The sequence below is a fragment of the Periplaneta americana genome, chromosome 8, assembly GCF_040183065.1.
Source record: "Periplaneta americana isolate PAMFEO1 chromosome 8, P.americana_PAMFEO1_priV1, whole genome shotgun sequence".
NCBI classification, from domain to species: Eukaryota; Metazoa; Arthropoda; class Insecta; order Blattodea; family Blattidae; genus Periplaneta; species Periplaneta americana.
The window spans coordinates 120,891,849-120,914,550 of record NC_091124.1 but is presented as its reverse complement, the minus strand read 5'-3'; the positions used below and the strand labels follow the sequence as shown (position 1 = coordinate 120,914,550).

The window sequence follows — 22,702 nt, the reverse complement described above, 5'->3', positions numbered from 1 at the left end:
TATGCAAAAAACAACATAAAAAATTACAAACAAAGGAAACTATCGACATATAACAAGATAGAAGGATGCAAATACAGTTAGGCCAATGAGTATAAAGGTCTACGAAAAAGTGCAGAAACATGTCTTTAATATATGTAACATAACACATTATTATCTACTAAATATGTGCCAATTAGCCTAAACTGAGCGAACTTTAATCTTGTAAATACGAAGTGAACAGAAAACACTTTTATAACTACTTACAAAGAAAAATAAACAAGCTCTGTAAATCAACACAGTATATACATCTACAAACTACAAATGGTTGTGACAAACAGCAGGTATTGTGAGTCTTCAACAGAACTACTGCATTTCTGGTCGGAACAGAAAATAGGTATTTGCAAAGAAACTCAGCTGAGCGACTTTATTGATACACAGCAGGCGAGATCCTACAACTCTCCCTTGAACAACATTTCTGCCGGACTACAAACCACAAGTTAGACTATAAAAATGCAGTTTATAAAATATTTAATGTCTACAAGAATCGTCAATCACTTTCTGTCATTATTAATAACAGTAAAAATTGTCAAAGACTGCAGCCATATTATTTTCATTCTTGTTTTTATCGCCAGCCACTTATAATTGTTTTTTTATTGATGGTACAAGGGAAAATAAATAAATACTTAAAGAAATGTTACTTGTACCAAAAATAAATAAAATAATGACGTACTTTCGCAATACCCTATTCCAATCAATTAACCATTATGTGGCTAGTAAATTGACAATGTTTTGCCGCTTAATGTTGTTTCACCTCTGACATGAAAGGTGTAGGATATCATATGCATTTTAATTTCATGTGATTATATCGTGCTTTTCTATAAATATTTCAGATGTCCAGGAAGCCAGTTTTAGTTTGAACCTGGCCAGTCACCATAACAATACTGTTATCGTAAATTATTTGTTGTAAACTTTTTAAAATATAATTTTAAATAAATATAACTACAGAAAACAAGCTAAGAATGTGAATTATGCAAATAGGCCTAAACTAAAATGTAAACAGAAGAAACTATTGACATTCCTATTATAATAAAAGTATGAGGATGTAAATACAGTTAAGCCAAGTAAAACAATCTATGAAAAAATGAAAACACATGCCTTGAACATAACACGTAACAAAACGCAACATTATCTATTAAGTACATGTATGTATCAATTAGCGTAAACTCAGTGGACTTTGCCTGTAAATACGAAGTGGGTGAATGTAGAGTATCCAACGCCCACTGAACGAATATTTCACTTTAATCACTGCCAATGTTGCGCTATAATCGTATATGCAAGGTAGGCTATAACAAAAACCTAAACTAACCAAACCTTACCTGTCAAAGAAGCAACAAGTTATACTAAATATGTGTAAAATTGGCCTATGTCTCTATAGTGGGCGGGACATAAGTAACATTGACCAAACCAACAAAGTGATTATATGCATCTACAAATTATAGATAGTTCTTACGTATAGCAGGCATTCCGAATATTGAACAAAACTGCAACATTTATGGGATCACAAAACAGCTGTTTACAATGACTTTGAAAACTAACGGCGTAACTTTCTTGATATAGCAGGCGAGAACCAACAATTTGACTAGAATTCTGATACACACAAACCACAAATAAGAGTATAAAAATGTGGTTATACAATATTTAATATTTAATAGAATAGTCAATTACTTTGTCATCCATAGCCGTAAAAATTCCCAAAGACTGCAACCATTTTATTTTCATTTATTGTCTTGTTTGTTTATCACCAATACGCATTTAGTTTATAATACATCAACAATTAACGTTTGGTACGACCGTAAACATAATTCCATCGACACACACTTATATTGTAACATTAATTTACATTGAAAATCGGCATTAGCACAAACACGTGTACTGTACAGTCAGCCTCCGGGTGACAGTTAATTACAGTGTTGCCAACGTATGGCCCCGGCTTGTAACTAAAGAAGGCTCTGGCACTATACAACAATATAGTATTTGTAGGACGTGAAAGCGTGCAATCATAACCACTGCTAACGCATGCGCAGTATACTGCAGCTATCAATCTCCTTGCGACAGACTTCAAGCAGTCATTCGATGTTGTCTCTCCGTGTCTGCTCGCGACCCTCGCGCCGCGTCTGATCCTGTGTTCACCCGGCCTTAGTAAGCCACCAGGATCACTTTTTGGGATGTTCTTCTCGCGAATTCACTTTTCTCGCTATAAAGGATTATTCACTCTGAATTTCTTTGTAATACAAGTCTCTCTCATAAAACGTAGCAGCTAGCTCCGGGTTCGAAAAAAGCATTCCTGATAGAGAATTAATTATAGAAGAAAGCATTGCAGTGAAACGCTTGTTCCTTTATGAAATTGGAACGAGTTTCCTTTAATTCTTAAAAAAATAAAAAATAAAAAAATAATAATAATCGAGGTACGGAACGTAGGCACACTGCCCGGCAAAAATATTTGTTCTTGCGCAATATATTATACATTGCCTACTCGTATATCGGATTGCTTGCATTCTGCAAATACTAAGTTCTAAGCCTCCTAAGTGTGCAAGTAGGAAAGAAAATATTGATTACTGTAGCGAATTTAAGAACGTGAGCACTTTGTCACCTCACGTAAAGAGGAGGCAATTTATATAAGTCAGCTCATCAAACAGGAGGCAATTTACGCAACTTTTTTGACCTGGGGAGGCAATTTATGCAACTTTTTTGACCTGGAGAGGCAATTTACTGTGTGTTTTTTTTAGCTTCTGTATTATTGTGTGAGCCAAAGAAGAACCTGTTTCATTATAAAAGGACAGAAATAAAAAAAGTTCCTCACAATCACTGTCTCATCATCGAATGTCGTGCACAAAGAGAAAATCGCTCTGCTTGGGTGATGTCGGTTGTTTCATCAGCTACGACTGAATAGCACATGATTTATGTAAGTTTTGAGGTCATTTCTATTGTATCAAATCCCTAAAGTTGATTATTAGTTCGTTTTGAACAACAGAACTTGTGTGCATACTTTTGCCCCAAATAAGTTCATAGCATTAAATAAATAACCAATATTAGCCCCGTATTTGAGTAAACAATGAAAGTTATCGTTGTTTACTGGACTGTTCAGAATCATATTTACCTCTTAATGGTATTTGTTGTCTGCCACAGCGCCAAATGGTGTCTATGACTAGTAATAACTTTTACTAATTGCAGTAATATCCCATTTTGTTTGGTCATCAATCTGATATGTAATTATACTAACAATTATTTTTATTGTTTACATATGTTTTGTTATCAGCAGTCAACATGGCATTTTTGTTATATTTACAATTCCTATGCTTTTTAAACCCTTCCCTTGGATTTTTATGTTAGTAAAAGCCTTTGTTACTGATGATCCTAATGGCTGATAATGTTATTTACGTACTAACAAAACAAAAATTTTACAGGAGGAACTTTTCTTAATTTTTTAGTATCGCTAAAAAACCACTTGATTTGGAAGAATCTAAAGTGGGTTTCATTTGATTAGCTCAGGGAATTTATAATTAAGCGTGAAGTGTAGGTATTGTTCAAAAGAGGAAGTTATCTTCACTGCTAAGCTTTTTGAGTAAATTGGTACTGTATATTCATAACAGACATCCTGTAACATTTAATTGATGACTTGCCTTGCAAGAATTATCAAATACACTTTTCTAAATTAAAGAATTACATACTAATTAATTATTTTCATGCAGGCTGCGCTTGCTGTCGGATTTTAAATATTCCTTGTTTTTGAGCTAGAATGCGAACTACAAGTAGGCTAAAATTTTTGATGCACATGTTCTTGGCAAAAAAAAAAAAAAAAAAAAAAAAAAAAAAAAAAAAAAAAAAAAAAAAAACTGTTGAATCGCGCTCTGCTACTGTATGTAAAATGTTTCATGTACACAAAATTTTTTACAGTCACCTATAGTATTACCCTGTACTTTAGATCACTTTACAACGATTTACATTTAAGGGGCGTATAGCTTACAGCAGTAAAATTTTTGGAAATATTCAACATTTTTTACTCCATTACTGTATCTTGTGCAATAATGAAAATTAGTATGTATAAAACACTGTCCTTCTGCTATATAAAGAAATATTATTAAGATTTAAAAAAAATACTTGTATTTCTTTTTTTTTTTCAAAATACATAATGGTTGTACTTCACTGTGCAGTGATGAAGCATTTCCCTCATAAGTCATAAACTTGTTTACTTCTTCATGTTCTCTCTACTTTATTTTATTGCCGAAACTCATGTTTACAATATCATACTCAACGACATTCCTTAATAAATAACATTTTTTTATTTTGTGTTAGAAGAAAATACTGATATTTGACCAATTTTACATGAATTTATTTTTATCAGACAATCTATAAAAGGTAAATAAGTGATCCTGCATCATATTGTAGATATGATATCCATAAATACACAAAAAAATTCATCACATTATATGTTGGATAGTTTCTTAGTTATGTGGAAAACACTTCATCACTACACAGTGAACTGAATTTTGAAAAAAAAAACAAAAAAAAAACAAAAAAAACAAATGTAAATAATTTTTTAAATCGTTAAAATATTTTTTTCATATAGCAGAAGGAAAGTGGTTTACACATTGTAATTTTTATTATTGTACAAGATACAGTAATGGAGGAAAAAAAATGTTGAATATTTCCAAAATTTTACTGCTGTAAGCTGTACCTAACCCCTTGACAGTGAAATTTTCACATTATAAATGGAAGTGGTATTGAGTTCGTTTCGTAATAACAGATAAGTGTTGACTCACTCAGTTTTACAGACTGGCTTGCATATCTTTCTTTACAATTCAGAAGAGTTCAAGGCATTTTAGAACAACGTGCGACGAATAGATAAAACTCTCAAATAATCTCTTCGAGATATCAATTTCAACTATCGGAATAGTTTCAAGAATCGTTAGCCAACTAATAGGTAGATATTTCAAAACTGAAACGACTGGTATCTCAAATTCAGAAACTTGTTATGCATAATACCCGTTAGATGGTGATAACAATGCAATTTGTGATTGACAATATACTCCACCAACATAGGAATATTAGGTCTTTCACCTGATCATAACTGAAATTAAGAAAGCATCGGCGCTCTACCTCCTTGTAAAAATTTAGAGTAATAACTAGGGCTGGAATTTTGATGAAATTGCATTTTTTTTCTAATAAGGCAGAAACATAGCGAATTTAGTATTTATGTGTTATGTGATAAACTGAGTGTTTTAAGACATATTTGTTAGGGCATTTTTTTTTTTGCCTGTTTCAACTCATAAGAGCATATTTTGTGTTATTCGGACTTTTTGAGGAATTTTCATTTAATTTGGCCACAAATCCCCATTATTAATATAAAATAATTTTTATTTTCTTTGATATTTTGTCTACATATTTTGTCCATTAATACCCTTTATTTTTTACTTTGTTATTTAAAGACACTGTATCAACTACGAGGTTATTTAGCGCCGATGGAGTTGGTGATAGTGATATGATATTTGGCGAGATGAGGGCGAGGATTTGCCATAGATTACCTGACATTTGCCTTACGCTTGGGAAGAACCTCAGAAAAAAACTAACCAGATAATCAGCCCAAGCGTGAATCGAACCCGCATCCGAGCCAAACTCCGGATCGGTAGGCAAGCGCCTTAACCGACCGAGCTACGCCGGTAGCTAATACCCATTATATTGTATAATATTTTAATCGTTTTTCTGCAGAAATATAGCCCTTTTAACGTAGTACACCCCATGTAATGCAACAGTCCAACCACCCCTTCAATATAGACTCCTCTATACTTGCTAGTTCCATATGAGTAGCCTTGTTTCGGACTACATGTAAACTACATCAGGTAAAATAATTAAAGTGTACCACTTACAAAAAAGTATGTAAAATTAAATAAACTTAAATGTTGGTACTAGAATTTAATTTAATTTAATTACTACTAATTAAGTAGCACAAAACTCCTTTTCCTACTAAGTCAATTTTAGAATGTAAGATCAATTTTGTATGATTTGAGGCTTTCTCGGCGTTGGTTCGCTAATATATTTTCGAGGGATATCAGCCGAGTTAAGATTTTGGAATGCTCCAAGCTTTCGACTGCTATCTCTGCAGCCATCTTCAGGGAAGTGATGTCCGAACGAAAAATCGAAAAATCGAAGGAGAATTGGGAGGAAAATTTAAAAGGTACGCAAAACGCGTCCTGGCAAGGGGTTGGGGGCTGTACAAAACTAAATATGTGAGCTCCAAGCCTGTTGGCCACTAGTCTCACTCCGGGTTACGCTGCTCCCCTGAAGGAGCTCTAGAAAATTTTGAAGGGGAAGGATGTCCGAACAGAAAGTCGAAAGGTTATATAGATGTTAGGCTGTCTCAGGTGAAACGGGATTGGTTGGCGGATCGGCCAATCCGGGGCCGGGAATTGTCATCGCTCGTAAGCTCCGCCCCTCCCGGGATTCCTGCGTGAAGTTTGGCGGGCGGCGAGCCCTGTTCCGCCGGTTGGAATCGGTTGCCGTCCTCGGTCCGTGATCTTCATGACCTTGATTGTAAGAGGGCCTGAGTTGGTCTAAGGCCGGTGTCCATGCCTGACTGAGCTGGAGTCCACTGTCTCTGTTAAAGTTGTTTTTCTCCAACTTGATCTCTATGGCCTCCTTGATTGTACGATCCCAGTAGTGGCTTGATTTGTTAATGACCTTGGTGTGGTCAAACAGTATTTTATGTGATGTGATCTGGCAGGTGGCGATGGACTCGCTGACCAAAGTCATGTTCCGGCGCTTTTTCTCCGGCTCAGAGCTGGTAGTAGCAGGTCGTCTGCAAGGAGTCAACGTCACAGGCCAGGTGACTGGTCGTACGACTTCCGGTTCGTCGCACTACCCTGTCGACCCGATCATTCTGCCCTTTATAGAGCCACCTATGCCACCTCCGGATGCCAACTTGACCCCTAGCACCATGGAGCGCCTCTGGGCGTACCTCACCATCCAGCAGCTGTTGGAGGAGGGCGACGCCAAGGATGACGATGGCAACCGGACCTCGCCCGAGCAGCAAAAGGCTTTGGACCTAGCACTGCGTGTGAGTACGGTTTTGCAATGATTTACTCTAGAAAAGTATTCGATATCATAACATAACAGGTGATTACAATGTCAACAAGCTTAGGCGTCCAGAATTACTCTGTCTTCAAGAATTGTGTTACAAGCTCTCTCTCCAGCTTATTAATGTACAATCTGTCGTTGATCTGTAGGATCGTATTTTTTTCTGAAATGAAATAGGTGATTTCGTTGTTAAACATGTCATAACTTCAATGGATACTTCGAGAAATAAATTGTTGGGTTCATTCAGATTGCAGTGCTACCTACTGAAACTTCTCAAAATTTCATTTGTGACTTTTGCCAATCCACACGAAAGAAAATTTAATGTTAGGTTTCTCTAATTTTTGCAAACTATTACTAAATATTGATTCTATCACTCCAATCGCATTTCTATCTGTGTACTATATTACTCAAACTGTCTGCGTTCCATTCCTACACTTGGTAGGGCAATGGCACGCATTATAACTTTTTCCTATATCATCACTAGAAAAAAAAAGTTGTTTAGAAATACATTTTGTAACTTCTAAATATTATTAGAGCCTAATTTCTTTATTTTCTCCGAAAGATTCAGTGATACATTAAAATTATCTTGGAATTTATAACAATAGGAAGTTAAATGCGTGCAAATACCCCACTCTACCCTACTAGATTCCAATATACCAAAAATAGAAGGAATACGTCTGTAACTTTACCAGCCATGAAAGAAAAACACTGCCGAAATTTGAATGTTTGTATCCTAAAGTTGATAAAATAGGCACCATACAAAACCTCTGAAGTACATAATCGCGGGTGCTCGTATAAGGAGGGTTAAGTCAAATTGTAATTTATGTAAACTTCTCTCCTTTGGTACTGAATAAAACCTCTTTGTCACAAACTATGGAGAGCTGTGAGTGCATCATAGAAGGAAGAATAACTTAACGCCTTTAACACAAAAGAAAAGTACTTGTCGATAGTTTAGCCAATTCATACTTACACGAGCACCCGCGAATATGCATAACCTTCGGTGATTTTCCTCTATCCTCAATTTTATTTATGTAGCCTATTTTATAGTGCTTAGTCTACCAAATGTTTTGGAATTCCCTTATTAACTAGAATTTTTACATATTCATTCGATCTACATTATCGAAATATCTCAAATCTGAGAATACTCGATGACATTCTTTTGTTTCTCAAGAATGGCTGTCTCTATCTATATTTTGTGAAAATATTATATTTTGTTTGCTTTGAGCAGGTATAGGCTACATAAACTACATAAATACCTACAGAACCGATTATAAATGTTCTTATTTTCATAATTTATTTCTAAGTATTCTTGATTTTCATTTTCCGAAACACTAACTGAAGCAGTTCCAAGAAAATTATAGAATGTTAAACAATTTATTAAAACTATTGTAATGCAACCAGTGTAAGATTTTACTTATCGTGGTTTCAATATGACATACTGCATAATAATAAAGTAATGTATGTGAATGTATATTACAGTGAAACCTGTTCAAGACGGAAGTGACATGGTCCTAATTTTTTTTTTCCGTTGTGGACAGGTTTCCGTATTACATTAAAATAGAATATTTTATCATTCGTATACATAAAAAAACAAAATGGCATGTCGCAAACTGCAAGGATTACAAAATATTCCATTTAACACTACTCACATTAAATCAGCCTTCTGTCGTTTATTCCGTTGGTGAATCATCTTGATGAATATAATATCGTAACTCACTTATTAGTCATGAAACGCTACTAAAGTTTACCAATCTCATTCAATTTAATATCCAAAACTATACTATATTACTGTATTGTAAATTACTGCACATTATTAATTGGACTAGGTGCCATCCATTAGAAGCTTTGAATTCTGCTTTATGTAATTTCTTTCCCAGTACAATGGCTTGCTTTACAGAATAGATTTAAAAATTGGCTTGTTCTTTGAAAGGTCATGAAGAATCCACTCCTACAACAGTTTATTTATTTCCACATGATGTTATTTTCAGGTTCCTTTATGTCACCAATATTGGCCGCAAGCCACCCACTCATTATGATCTTTATCTTTAAAGTGTCATACCTGAGTTTTCTACAACTGAACTGCAACATTATTTCACATGCACTTCGTTTCTAATTTTCCTTTAACTCGATAACTTTTACTTCCTCACTTAATGTTAATGCTACATTTTACACAACTTTTTTTTTTTACCAGGAAATCACTACACTTGCGCTTTGTCTAGCTAAGACAATGTACGGGTGTGAAGCATTGAAAACCTTTGAAGGAACTCGTCTGCCTAGTCAACAGGGTAATACAATTTATGACCGACAGGCCAGCACACCCTCGTATACCCTCTAAAATTTGGAAAGAAAACTTGTTTTTATCTTAGTGACCTATAGGCTATATTTCGTATATTCCTTGAAATTACACACTGTTTCAAAATATAGTTCCAAATATAGTGTGCTCAAAATATGATTTCCGTTTTGAACAGTAGCAGGCAGTTTCCGTTTCCGCGTTGGACAGTTTCCGTTTTATTCAGGAAAAATTGCACATAATACATACAAATTTCGCCGGGACCAATAAATTGTTCCGAAATAGACAGGATTCCGGATTATTCAGGTTCCGATTTGAACAGGTTTCACTGTATATTTAAAAACTTCAGAAAAGAAAATACTCTATTAAAAATTTAATGTAATGAATTTTTAAGCGTATTTGCTATCGAATTTGATAGAAATTGTTTGCTCTTTTTATTCACATATAAATTTAACTTTGTATTTTCTAGTAAACGTGTTATGAACACTCGATCATCTGAATTTTCATGTTCCGTTTCAGTACTCTTTCGTGACTCCTCTGACGTCCCTCGTGGTTGTGAAACCCAATGACACCAGTGCTGTCAACGCTGAAGATGCTTCCCACCCCGACTACTCTCCAATGTCAGGTAAGGCATTACAAATCACATACATATTATATATATTATTTTAATGTAACTCACGTGCTTAAATTATTATTATTATTATTATTATTATTATTATTATTATTATTATTATGACGGCCGGGTAGCTCAGTTGGTAGAGCAGCTGGCTACGGACTGGAAGGTCCGGGGTTCGATCCCAGGTGGTGAGAGGATCTTTTCTCGTTGCCAAACTTTCAGAACGGCCCAGAGGTTCACTCAGCCTCCTATAAAAATTGAGTACCGGGTCTTTCCCGGGGGTAAAAGGCGGTCAGAGCGTGGTGCCGACCACACCACCTCATTCTAGTGCCGAGGTCATGGAAAGCATGGGGCTCTACCTCCATGCCCCCCAAGTGCCTTCATGGCATGTTACGGGGATACTTTATCTTTATCTTTTATTTATCTTTATTATTATTATTATTATTATTATTATTATTATTATTATTATTATTATTATTCGTCTACCTCATCTAAATATTTCTAGTTTTAAATGTGGGCGAACTACATAGTACATTCTTATTATTTCTCTTTGACTTCGTCTCTTGCGGTTCACTCGTTCTGAATATCTCTAATAGGCACTTGCCTGCCGGTCTGAAGTTGCGCTCGGGCGCGGTTTCGATCCCCGCTTGCGCTGATTACCTGGTTGGGTTTTTTCCGAGGTTTTCCTCAGCCGTAAGGTGAATGCCGGGTAATCTATGGCGAATCCTCGGCCTCATCTTGCCAAATACCATCTCGCTATCACCAATCTCATCGACGCTAAATAACCTCGTAGTTGATACAGCGTCGTTATATAACCAACTAAAAAAATATATTATATCTCTAATATTGCTTGTTCTTCCAGTTCTATAGGTTTCTGTCTTTTATGCTAACCTTCTGACCTTGTTCTTCCATTTAGTTTCTTTCTGGTTGTGGTCGTTGGTAAAAAGTTATTTTTCCGTCGTTCAACAATATAATGTAACGGTTTTATTTTCCATCTAATGCAGCAATGTCAATCCCTTTCGATTACGTGATGTGCTTCAATTTTGCTCCAGCAACAACACGCGTTCAAACCTTACCTCTCCTGCTATCTCTCTCATACCTTACGCTAAACGTGATAGGGGAGTCCAAATTTAATACAGAGCATCAACTGACCTCATATTAAAGAGTAAAAAAAGTTAAAATCATCTTCAATTACTTAAATTTTAACTTTTTATTTTAAATACTAAAATAAAAATCCGTTTCAGAAATAGTGTCAATGTTCGGCAGTTCGAATAGGTGTAAACTTTTATTTAATGAAACTTAACAAATCTAGTCTAAGGAAGCGACCGATATACATTTATCTTCAGTTTTAACCTTTTATACGCCGAATTGTCTTTTGATTAAAAAATATTGTGTTTTTAAGGAATTTTAATCTCCTTGGTGTATATTTAATGGAATTATGCAATGGGATTGATAGTTTTTATTTTCTCTCTATGAAAACTAGGACGTTCCCAATTGGGAACATTGGCGGTTCATGTGAAGTATAATAACATTTCTTTTTTTTTTTTTATTCTTAATTAAATTCAGGCAGACAACTTTGCTGTTTTAGTCTACATATAAGAATATTAATTGTATATTTTACAAATATTATGTATTTTTATAAGCGTAGCATGATACAAATTCATTCATATTTATATTCATAATACAAATCATTGTACATAAGAAATTATCATACTATGTAAAATGAAAAGAAACATGGAAATGTTATTTGACTTAAAGGAAAGAGGAATATATTTATTAATATCTGGAAATTCAAAATTGTATGTATTGACATGTATATTATATATTACAAAAAATCCAGAACAAAAAGTACAGAATATCTTACAGTGGTGATAATCCATGGAAAGCCGGGAAGCAGTGTAAATGCATATTTCTTACACACTCACGACATTGCAGGCGTGCATTTTTCTTGCAAAGTGCACATCTACCTTGTCCTGCTTCAACTAAGAAATGTCCGTCAGTTTTTCTCATTGCCCTTGGAATTTCAAATCGTGATCCTGGTCTTGAAGATGTTCGTGGATTTTTACGGATGAGGGCAGTAGCTACTTCTCTTCGAAAATCCAAGTGATTCTTTGAATTCTTCCCATGAAGTTCTCGGTGAATTTTCCAGGCTGCAACGACTGCCACATTCAAACCATTGGAAAATAAGTTCCACCACCATTTTTTGCCCCGCAACTGAGGTCTGTAACTGGACAGCAGTCGGTCGAACACATCGACACCCCCATTCACTTGTTGTACTTGCGTACTATGTGAGGTTCAGGGACATCAATCCTCTTCTTTGATTGGCGAGAATACCGTTTTGTTGTCCCTAATGGTAGGTGTGTCTGGTAGTTGGATGCCAAGGTGACTACGGAATTGTCATTCCATCTACACATGTAAATGTCTCCATCACACCTGAAGTCAAATTCTCCTCTCTTTTTCTTCTTCATTTCCTTTGCAGGAACTAAGGGACATCTACCAGTCCTATCTTCCCGTACTTTACCGATTGCTTTGAATCCTTTGATTTTCAGCTCTCTCAGCAATGTGTATGAAGTAAAGAAATTGTCAAAAAAAATTTCAACCTGCAGAGGATTGGTCACAACGTTCAATAAAGTAGTTACAACTTTAGTCCCAAGTGGAGAATTAGTATCTTCAGTTTCCTTGCCCTGATAGATTTTCATTGCATAAGGATATCCATCACTTGAACAAAGTGTCCAGATTTTGAATCTGAAACGAATCGGTTTTCCCTTTATGAACATCTTACATGAGTGATGACCATAATAGGGAACCATCGATTCGTCGATGCTAAGTTGTTTATGAAAAATTCCATACTGCTGCAGATTATTATTCAGTTCATCATATAATGGTCAAATTTTCCCGAGTTTATCCCCGTCTTTCAACTTTGTATTGTCCATAATGTGGAAATATTTTTTATATCCCGAAACTTCTGACTGGGCATTGCGGTTAAGATAATTGATACAGTCACGTCCTCTGCTGTTGACCAATACATATCTTCCCTTGGAACGTTGTGATAACCGCTGATTAGAAGCAAACCAAAGAACTGAGCTATGTCATGTTTGTTGTATGACACTATTTGTGCCTTTTGAGCTGCATAGAGGCAAGTCATTGAAGCTAGATGATCGAGGTATGTCTCTGGAAACATTGTATGAAACAGTTGTATAGGTTCTAGTGTCAATAATTCCGGATGTTTGTCAGATAAACACTGAAGTGAATCATCGCCTTGGAGAGAATTATTTTCTATGACTGTACACTTCTTCCACGTAGGATGTCCTACCTCCTTACTTGATGCTCCCTTAGCCTTTTTCGATGTGGTTGGCTGAGACGACTCCGGGGTAGCTTCTTCTATGTTAGTTGTAACAACCAATTCACCGCATACATCTGAAGGAACAACTTCTTCCAAAATATTGTCATCAATTTTTTCTTCATCTGTAAGATCTGCTGCCTCTTCTGGAGGCAATTGACAAATATCTACTTTATCTCCAATATCTTGCTTGTAATCATCTAAAATTTCATTCAGATAATCAACAGCTTCTTCCAGTGTTCGGAAACAGTTATTCGACATGTTGTCAGTACAATGGTAGTTGAAATACTGAATCTTATTGCAGTTACAAAGCATTAAAATTCGTAATTTCAAATGATTGTGTTCAGAGCCAATCACAAACATGGAAATTATTTCCATTATTGACTTAGTTGCAAAAAAATGCTGCTTCTCGACAATGAGAAATGAACATTTCTCTGGATATTATGTATCTGTATTTATTGTTAACGCGGAACGCCAATGTTCCCAATTCGGAACATCATAATAAACTTAGGCCCCCACTGCCAGAATTCGATTAAAAACCAACTTGAAAGCAATTCATGCAATTCTTGTCTTGTGTACTGTCTTATCATATACGAAGAAAAATAAGTATTTGGACTGGAAGTTAAAAAATTATATATAAACTTATGAAGGTGACTTCGGCCATTTTAGCACAATTTAATGATTTCCTATCCAACAACATTATGATCAAAATATTAAATGAATGTTATTGTAAGTAAATATAACCAGTAATTAATGGAACAAAGAAAGAAATAATGAAAAACCTGCTCCAATGTAGCTGAAAATAGGAAAATATTTGATGTTCCCAATTGGAACATTGGCAGGTAAAAGGTTAAGGATTACAACTGCTAACGTAATATTACCTGATATAGAAAATGTTATATCCAGAGAGTGTATGCGGGATGACTTAAGGAAAAGTGAAGTTGTTTCGTATCGGAGGATATGGCACGTGCAGCGTCGTTCATCTTTTGTGTACCTGGCGAGTACAGCGGCGTACATAACGAAGGACCCCGGTCCACATTGCAACGCAATGTGTGCAGTTGTGTTATCCTGCTCAAGTATTTAGCACGAGTTGAATATGTAGTGCTGATCCATTCATAATGTCGAAGTCAAAACGTTAAATTCGCTTAGAGATACGAAATGCTATTAAGAAGTATGAGCGTGACATTTTAAGTAGCTATTAACGAAAACAATATCGTGTGTAATGTATGTAAAATTGAAGTAAAAACCAGAACAACTCAGACTATAGAGAAACATTGCAACAGTACATCGGACAGGAAATGCGTTGAAATGAAATCTGAGGAACCATCTACATCATCATCATCATCATCATCATCATCATCATCATTTAGTTGTGCGGGTCTAACGACACGTGCAACATGATGCTCAGTACAAATATCCCTCTAAAGAATTTAAGTGATCCCCATTTTAGAGTTTTTCTTCAGAAATTGTCTCGATACAAAAACTGTTTAAGCGATAGACGAAGACGATTCAGCTTCGAAAACGTACGAGAATATATCGTCGTTTACTGTAACGCTGGTAATTGCATCAATGATGATGAGGATTGAACCTTGCAAGGTATGTACTACAGTACGTTATTTTTCTTTTCCTTCTGACTGTACGGAAATACAGTAGCATGTTGACGTCGTCTGTTTACGTTTAAAACCTATTGAGCCAATGGTCTGAATGGAAAAAAAAAATGTAACTTATAGTAAATGTGCACCTATATTCAACGATAAGTCATCCCGCATCCACTGTCTAGTTATATCTAAGAATAAGTCAATGTCTGCAGAAGGTCAATCAAGCGAGAAAAATGAACTCTTGTAATTTAAGAAACTATGTTTTAACATTACACAGATTGCAGTTGAAATAGATGAGCAATGAAATGAGCGGGTGGAAAGTAATTAATTTTTTGTTTTTCAGTTTGTTTGTATGCGTATTTACGTAGGCCTACCAGTATTTGTTTCTTTCTTCCAATGCGTCGTTTTCCCTTAGAGAAATGTGCTATATTATTATTTAACGTGAAGTACTGTTAATTTAGAAATAAATGGTCATAAATTCATAATTATATCTCACAATTATATTTTAATTATCAAATAAAGTTTGTGCCTTAATTCTTTGTCTTTTATATAAGTTGTTAAACAAATTCATAACAATTTATTTACTCCTGATGCTTATTATTGTGTATGACGTTTCTCAGAAATTTATAACATAAATTGTCTTATTTGTATGCTTTTGGTTTTCCCTACAATTGAAGAGTTCAGAACCATAGTGGACCAAGCGCCATTTACTAAAACCGTAGAAAACAAGGGTTAAAATGATGTTATTACCATAATTCAATGGAAACATATAGCAAGTAATATAAGGTATAAACATTAAAACTGAATGTTATGTCAATCTTCATTAAACTATGGTATTCACTTAACTTTAACCCTTACTTTCTCCGTTTTTAATAATTGACATTTGGCCCATTATGGCTTTGAACCCTTCAATTACAATCTTTTACTTACTGTAATACTTTCTACATCCGTGTCTGAACGCTGAGTATTCGTACAGTTACATGCAGTCTTATAAAGCGGAGCACGCGAGATATCCAGTAATTTCAAAATCATAAGTTGCCGTGTTGATTTCGTGACACCACTGATCTAGTGTATGAAATTGAAGACAATAGTAAGACTTTTTTAATGAGTTAATTCGCGAAATCCCAAAAAACCAAGAGTATTGCGAATTTTACTTGCAGTTTGCTATCTTGTTCCAAGGTATCAGTACAGCAACATTTCGACATAACGAAACATCACTTTAACGAATTTTTCAGTCAAACAAAAAAATTCGTAATGCCTGTCCATGCCTCTATAAGACACAAAGTTAAATCATTCCATTTGTAGGAACACCAGTATTACGAAAATTTCATTACAGCGAAAAGAAAAATAAGCCCTTTCAAATAAATATGGCTGTTGTTGTTCAATCAACTATCCGAAGACAGGTCTGAACCTCACAAGTGATACCAATAAGACACCACTTATGAGGCAACTAGGACAGGAGATAATGAGGTAGGGTGGCCAGTTCCTTTCTCCCTTCTTTGCATACATCATCGACTAGCTACGTATTACACTTTAGAGGTATACAAACAAATATTCTTCATGGTAACAATGGTTATTAGAGGAGAAAAATTCTCTACGGCGTCGGGGATTGAACCCGGGTCCTTGGCGCATGCGCCGGAGCGAATTTTTCTCCTCTAATAACAATTGTTACCATAACAGATAGTAAGCCTTATATTCTATAGGACCAAAAATTAATCTTTACGTAAATTATTCTTCCTCTGACACAAAGTGTCAAGTGAGATGTACTGCCTCATAATAAATGCACATATCATCCAGAATCTCAATCAGAGGATTAAATATGACTGATTGAACGAATTTATTTTTTGCATTTTTTTTACTTAACTCCGCAAATGCGTATCGTAGCCCAATTCAATAAGAGGACTGTTAATATTGTGACAGCTGCAACGGGGTTTGAACACGCGTCCGACAGGGCGCGCGGCAGACGAATCGCTGGTAAGGGAAGCATCTGCATGCTGAAGGGCGGAGGGGGTGTATTACGTCAACGCGACGAGGGGAGGGTGCGCGCGCAACTGCTGCGTGCGGAGTGAAGAGGGTACGGACCCTCCCGACTCTTCCAGAAGTCCGTCGAAGTGGAGATATCCAGATAATTCGAGAGAGCTATCTCTGCACGCCCGTAGAAATTTCTCGCAACTATGATTTTGCTATAAAAGAAGAAACGCGAGCGAACTTGGGCAGTTTTCAGTTTATTCAGCCATTCAGTGAGTAAGCCAGAGCAAGCAAGCCAGTCTTGTGTACCGGAGTTCGACTCGAGTGTGCGTCCGCAACTGTGTCAGCATCCGAAGGCCTGAGTTCGAGTGCAGTGGACCGCAGTTGGAGGGACCTGAGTTCGAGTGCAGTGGACCGCAGTTGGAGGAACCTGAGTTCGAGTATAGTGAACTGTCTCTGAAGGTCTGTGGTTCGAGATACTGTGAACTCGAGTGACTGAGCTAGAAGAACTGTGAACTGAGAACTGACAGTTCTGATTTGTAAATAGTGCTTTGTAAATATTAGTTAAGATTAACAGTTCATTGTTGTTCGTAATAGTCCAAGTAAATTGTCATTGTCGTCAGTGGAGTGCTATAACGAATACTGTGTTGAGTGAAAATCCTGTTGTTGACGAGAGCGTTTAAGGTGAATTGTAGAAAGGAATTATTATTGTTGAGTTGAAATAAATTTACAATATCTTCCTTCCCACTGTACTCATATTATGTGTATTCTCGCTTAGTTCACTGTCCTAAAAGCGTATTCTTCGTCTCAACTGGAATCGTACTAAAATTTAACTCAGGTATTTACCTATAGTAAGATTTTCCTTTTGCATATGTGCTCAAAAGGCTAAAAAAAAAAAAAAAAAAAATGTGTTGTCTAAACACAGTTTCAGACTTTTGTAAGTCCCGGATATTTAGTGTCGAGGCAAACTTGCGCTGGATTTTTCCTTCAAAATTTACTGTACCTGTTGTCTCAGAAGATTCTGATTAACCGGAATTTCAGTGTGTAGAAAGTAGGTAAAGCGTATGACCCAACGTTGAAACAAAGAGGAAATAATATAAACAGTTCTCTTGAAAGAAAAAAGAAAGTTTTCAATTTTTGAAGAAGTATACAAAGACCAGAACAAAGAAATATTCTATCAATATGTCTATGATTTCAACAGTATCTTATTACATTGGATGGCTTGAATATTTTAATACAACGAAAATATTTTCTCTGTCCCCAAAATTTCGTTATACCGAGATTTGATTCTATTAAGGCGCAGAGAGCTCACCTGTCACTCTTTTCCTTTAGCTACAGTTTGCTACGACAATAGTGAAGAGAATAAGAAAAACACGGGACAAGTCTTGCAGGTTCTACTCTTTACATAGTCTGACCACAAGAGGCAAGATGTTTGTCGTAGAGACTCTGATCAGAAAGTTGAAGTAGGGAGATTACTAATATTATTTGAAGAATGCCGTAATGATCTTCTCGAAATAAAGCGGTTATAACGTAAGTCGTTACATCCCAGGTTCGCGGATTCAAACTCGGACGAGAGCGTTGGATTTTAAAGGGTAATAAAACCCTCAACATGGCTTCCTTAGTAAGAAAAGTGAAGTTGTGAGTCCTGTGTCTAGATCTACGCCAAGTAAAATAACGCTGTCTCCAACGATTTTTCGGTCATTCTACGCCGTACAACCTCTATGATTGAAACCGTAGTTAAATGAAATACTGCTACTGCTGCTGCTGCTGCCGCTGCTACTACAGGGACATCATTTTATTTTTACTAACATTGTTGATATCAACCTGGCTATATCTTTGGATTAAAGGTCTAGAACCGGAAACACCGCTTGCTCCCCCTTCGATGCGATGATACTGGCGTAAAATACAAATCACTTTACTAGGTATAGGAGGGAAGAAAAGTAGTTCATTCATTTATGTAAACTAGGAAATATTGCAATTTTGAGTTTGATAATTTTCAATAGGTTTTTGTTTAATCAAAATACAGTACCGGTACTTTATTAATACTTAGTGTTTTTACTCACGAATTGAGCTATACATTCGGACGTATTAATTATGCAGTGTATATTGTATTGTTACAGCACATTACCGTACAATATAGAGAATGAAGTTAAATTGAAAAATAATCATAATATGGATATTTAAACATATTTTTGAAAATGATGGCCGTTCATTTCGATACAGGCTTCAGTACTTTTGTGCATATTATCGCACTATAGACTCCAATTACCAGTTTGGTCCTTCGTACGAGTAACTCATGTTGAAATAATTCTATACCTACTCTATAAAAGAGTAGGCCTACCTTACGTACTGTAAATTCAATATTCACTTCTACCCGATCCGAAAAGATAAAATTACTCAGAAATGCTATCTACTGACCGTTCAAGTGGTTTTGTCGCAGGGTCGTAGCAAGGGGGGGATCACGTGACAGTTAATTACTTAACGAGGCCCTTTTATTGAAGTTATTTTAAATAGTTGTATAATATTACGTAGACGTCCAATTTCTAACAGAAATTAATGTTTTCAGAAAAGAGCTAAGACAGGCCAGGTACTAGACATTACAGAGTGGCGAAGAGAAGCAGGTGGGGGAAATCGGTTTGCGACGTAAGCAAACGGACGACAGTACCTGTGCGAATATATGATTCAATATTGAAAGCTCTTTCGTTACTGGAAAACGTGAACATTTTTCTGGAACGCACTATACTCACTGAGTTCTGCATACGCGGTCTCGGTTCTGTGTGGAGGACGCTTGGAGTTTTCTAGTAGAGGGGTGGGAGTGAAGTACATTCAAAAACTCAGGTACAATAAAAATTGAAGTAAAAATAAAATGATGTCCCTCTACTACTACTACTACTACTACTACTACTACTACTACTACTACTACTACTACTACTACTAGGTACTACTACTACTACCACTGCTAGGTACTACTACTACTACCACTGCTAGGTACTACTACTACCACTACTAGGTACTACTACTACCACTATTAGGTACTACTACTACCACTACTAGGTACTACTATAACTAAGATAACCCACGATTGAAAATTCACTTATGAGTTCCAATTTGCTTAGTTAGGAATTTTTAATTTTGTCGTTATATTAATAAATAGCAGTAACACAAGACCGATCATTAAAATTACATATATCGTTTATTGTGTTGTCCTATGTTGTTTCGAGTGATAGATTTCTACTACCAATGCTGATCAGTTAGTAAAAGAGGACAGATTTTAAGGTTCCATGTATGGTTCATTGTTATCACAAGAGTGAAAATCGAAGGAATTAAATGAGCTTACATGTTCACAGATTTATTTTACTTCAACGGCAACAATGATGATGATGATGAATATGATATTGTAATAATACATAGTAAAAATAAAAAATATAATAATAATGTTAATAAAAATGACAAATTTGCAAGGTAACATTTTGTTTCCATGATACACTTATAAATATTGAAATCAAATTTTCAAGTGTTAACTTACGGTGCAGCGAACATTTGCAAATGACGTAATCACGTTGAAAATGAGATCAGTATTTCGTTATTTTTATTGCAATTTATTGTTATTGCAGGAGTGACAACCCAACGAATCAAAATGACTTATTGTTCACAGGAAATTAATATAAATATAAATTAATATCATTTTAATGTTACTAATAAATAACAACAGATTCAATATTCAGAAATTAAAGCACGAGGAAACTAAGTAACGATATCACGTTGAAATTTCAAATAGGTTTGCTGCTTTAGCAACTTCCGACGAAGCTAAGGGAGAGTTAGATGTTAATAACGTGTGGGACAATATCCGAGATAATTTCAAAATTGCAGCTGAGCAGAGCATAGGTTATCATGAAACTAAGAAAAAGAAACCGTGCTTTGATGAACATTGTTCCATTGTAGTAGATAGAAGGAAACAGGCAAAATTGAAATTCTTACAGGATCCAAATGAGGAGAATAGAGACAATTATTTCAATGAAAGATGGGAAGCAAATCGTACGCTTAGGAATAAAAAGAGAGATTACTTGAAGGAAAAACTGAATGAGGTAGAAACAAATAGTAAGAATAAAAACATTCGAGATTTATATAAGAGCACAAAGGAATTTAAAAACGGATATCAGGCAAGGGTAAACGTGACCAAAGATGAGAATGGTGACTTGCTTGCAGACTCTCATTCAATCCTGAATAGATGGAAAAACTATTTTGGGCAATTACTAAATATACATAGGCCAAATAGAAATGATCGGGACGAATTTGAAATACAAGCTGCTGAGCCATTTATACCGAAACCCAGACATTCTGAAGTCAAAATTGCAATAGAAAATCTGAAAAATTATTTCTCCAGGTATTGATCAAATTTCAGCAGAATTAATACAAGAGAGTGGAAGCGCATTATCTAACGAAATTTATAAACTTGTACTTGCTATTTGGGAAAAGGAAATTGTACCAGAACAATGGAAGGAGTCCATAATCGTACCTATCTTTAAGAAGGGAGACAAGACTAACTGTAGTAACTTTCCAGCAATATCACTTTTGTTGACCTCGTACAAAATTTTGTCCAATATTCTTTTGAGAAGCTTAACTCCATATGTAGATGAAATTATTGGGGATCATCAGTGTTGTTTTAGGCGTAATAGATCAAATATTGATAAGATATTTTGTATTCCACAGAAAATTGAGAAAAAATGGGAGTATAAGGATACAGTCCACCAGTTATTCATAGATTTCAGAAAGGCGTATGACTCTGTTAAGAGAGAAGTTTTATATAATATTCTTATTGAATTTGGTATTCCCAAGAAACTAGTTCGATTAATTAAAATGTGTCTTAGTGAAAATTACAGCATAGTCCGTATAGGCCAGTTTCTGTCTGATGCTTTTCCAATTCACTGCGGGCTAAAGCAGGGAATGCACTATCACCTTTACTTTTTAACTTCGCTCCAGAATATGCCCTTAGAAAAGTTCAGGATAACATAGAGTTTGGAATTGAACGGGTTACATCAGCTTCTTGTCTATGCGGATGACGTGAATATGTTAGGAGAAAATCCACAAACAATTAGGGAAAACCCTGAAATTCTACTTGAAGCAAGTAAAGCGATAGGTTTTGGAAGTAAATCCCGAAAAGACTAAGTATATGATTATGTCTCGTGACCAGAATACTGTACGAAATGCAACTATAAAAATTGGAGATTTATCGTTCGAAGAGGTGGAAAAATTCAAATATCTTGGAGCAACAGTAACACATATAAATGACATTCGGGAGAAAATTACACGCAGAATAAATATGGGAAATGCGTATTATTATTCGGTTGAGAAGCTATTGTCATCTAGTCTGCTGTCAAAAAATCTGAAAGTTAGAATTTATAAAACAGTTATTTTACCGGTTGTTCTGTATGGCTGTGAAACTTGGACTCTGAAGCGGTCGGCCCTCGTTGGGGCGCCGAAATCTGCGGGGGGTCGGCCTTCGTTGTCGTTGTTGCCCACGACGCCTTTCCTTGCCCTCGGCTGCCAGCTCCGTCGCATATGGAAAGTATCTCAAGGAGGCGCGTTGATGTCAATAATTAAAGATGTACACTAACTAATTTGGGCGCCAGCCTCCTCGAGATTACTCCGGTAGAGTGTGAGATTTTCCCAGGTCAGCTGCAAAAACGGTCGGGACATGGGGTTTGGGAGACGTGTTCGTAGATTGAAATGATGTAGGCGCACATCAGAAGTTGTTGGTAAAAACTATGAGAACGTTTATT

General features: G+C 35.7%; 1 protein-coding gene across 7 annotated transcripts in view; it reads left to right on the top strand.

Moving 5' to 3' along the window:
• Positions 1-22,702, top strand: part of LOC138704999 (inter-alpha-trypsin inhibitor heavy chain H4-like) — a 189,779-nt gene that overhangs the window by 83,151 nt on the left and 83,926 nt on the right. For all 7 annotated transcript variants that reach the window (XM_069833515.1, XM_069833519.1, XM_069833516.1 and 4 more), the window contains 2 exons: positions 6,758-7,090; positions 9,920-10,025. In XM_069833515.1, coding sequence (XP_069689616.1) covers positions 6,758-7,090; positions 9,920-10,025 — 439 coding nt within the window. The remainder of the gene's footprint in view (positions 1-6,757; positions 7,091-9,919; positions 10,026-22,702) is intronic.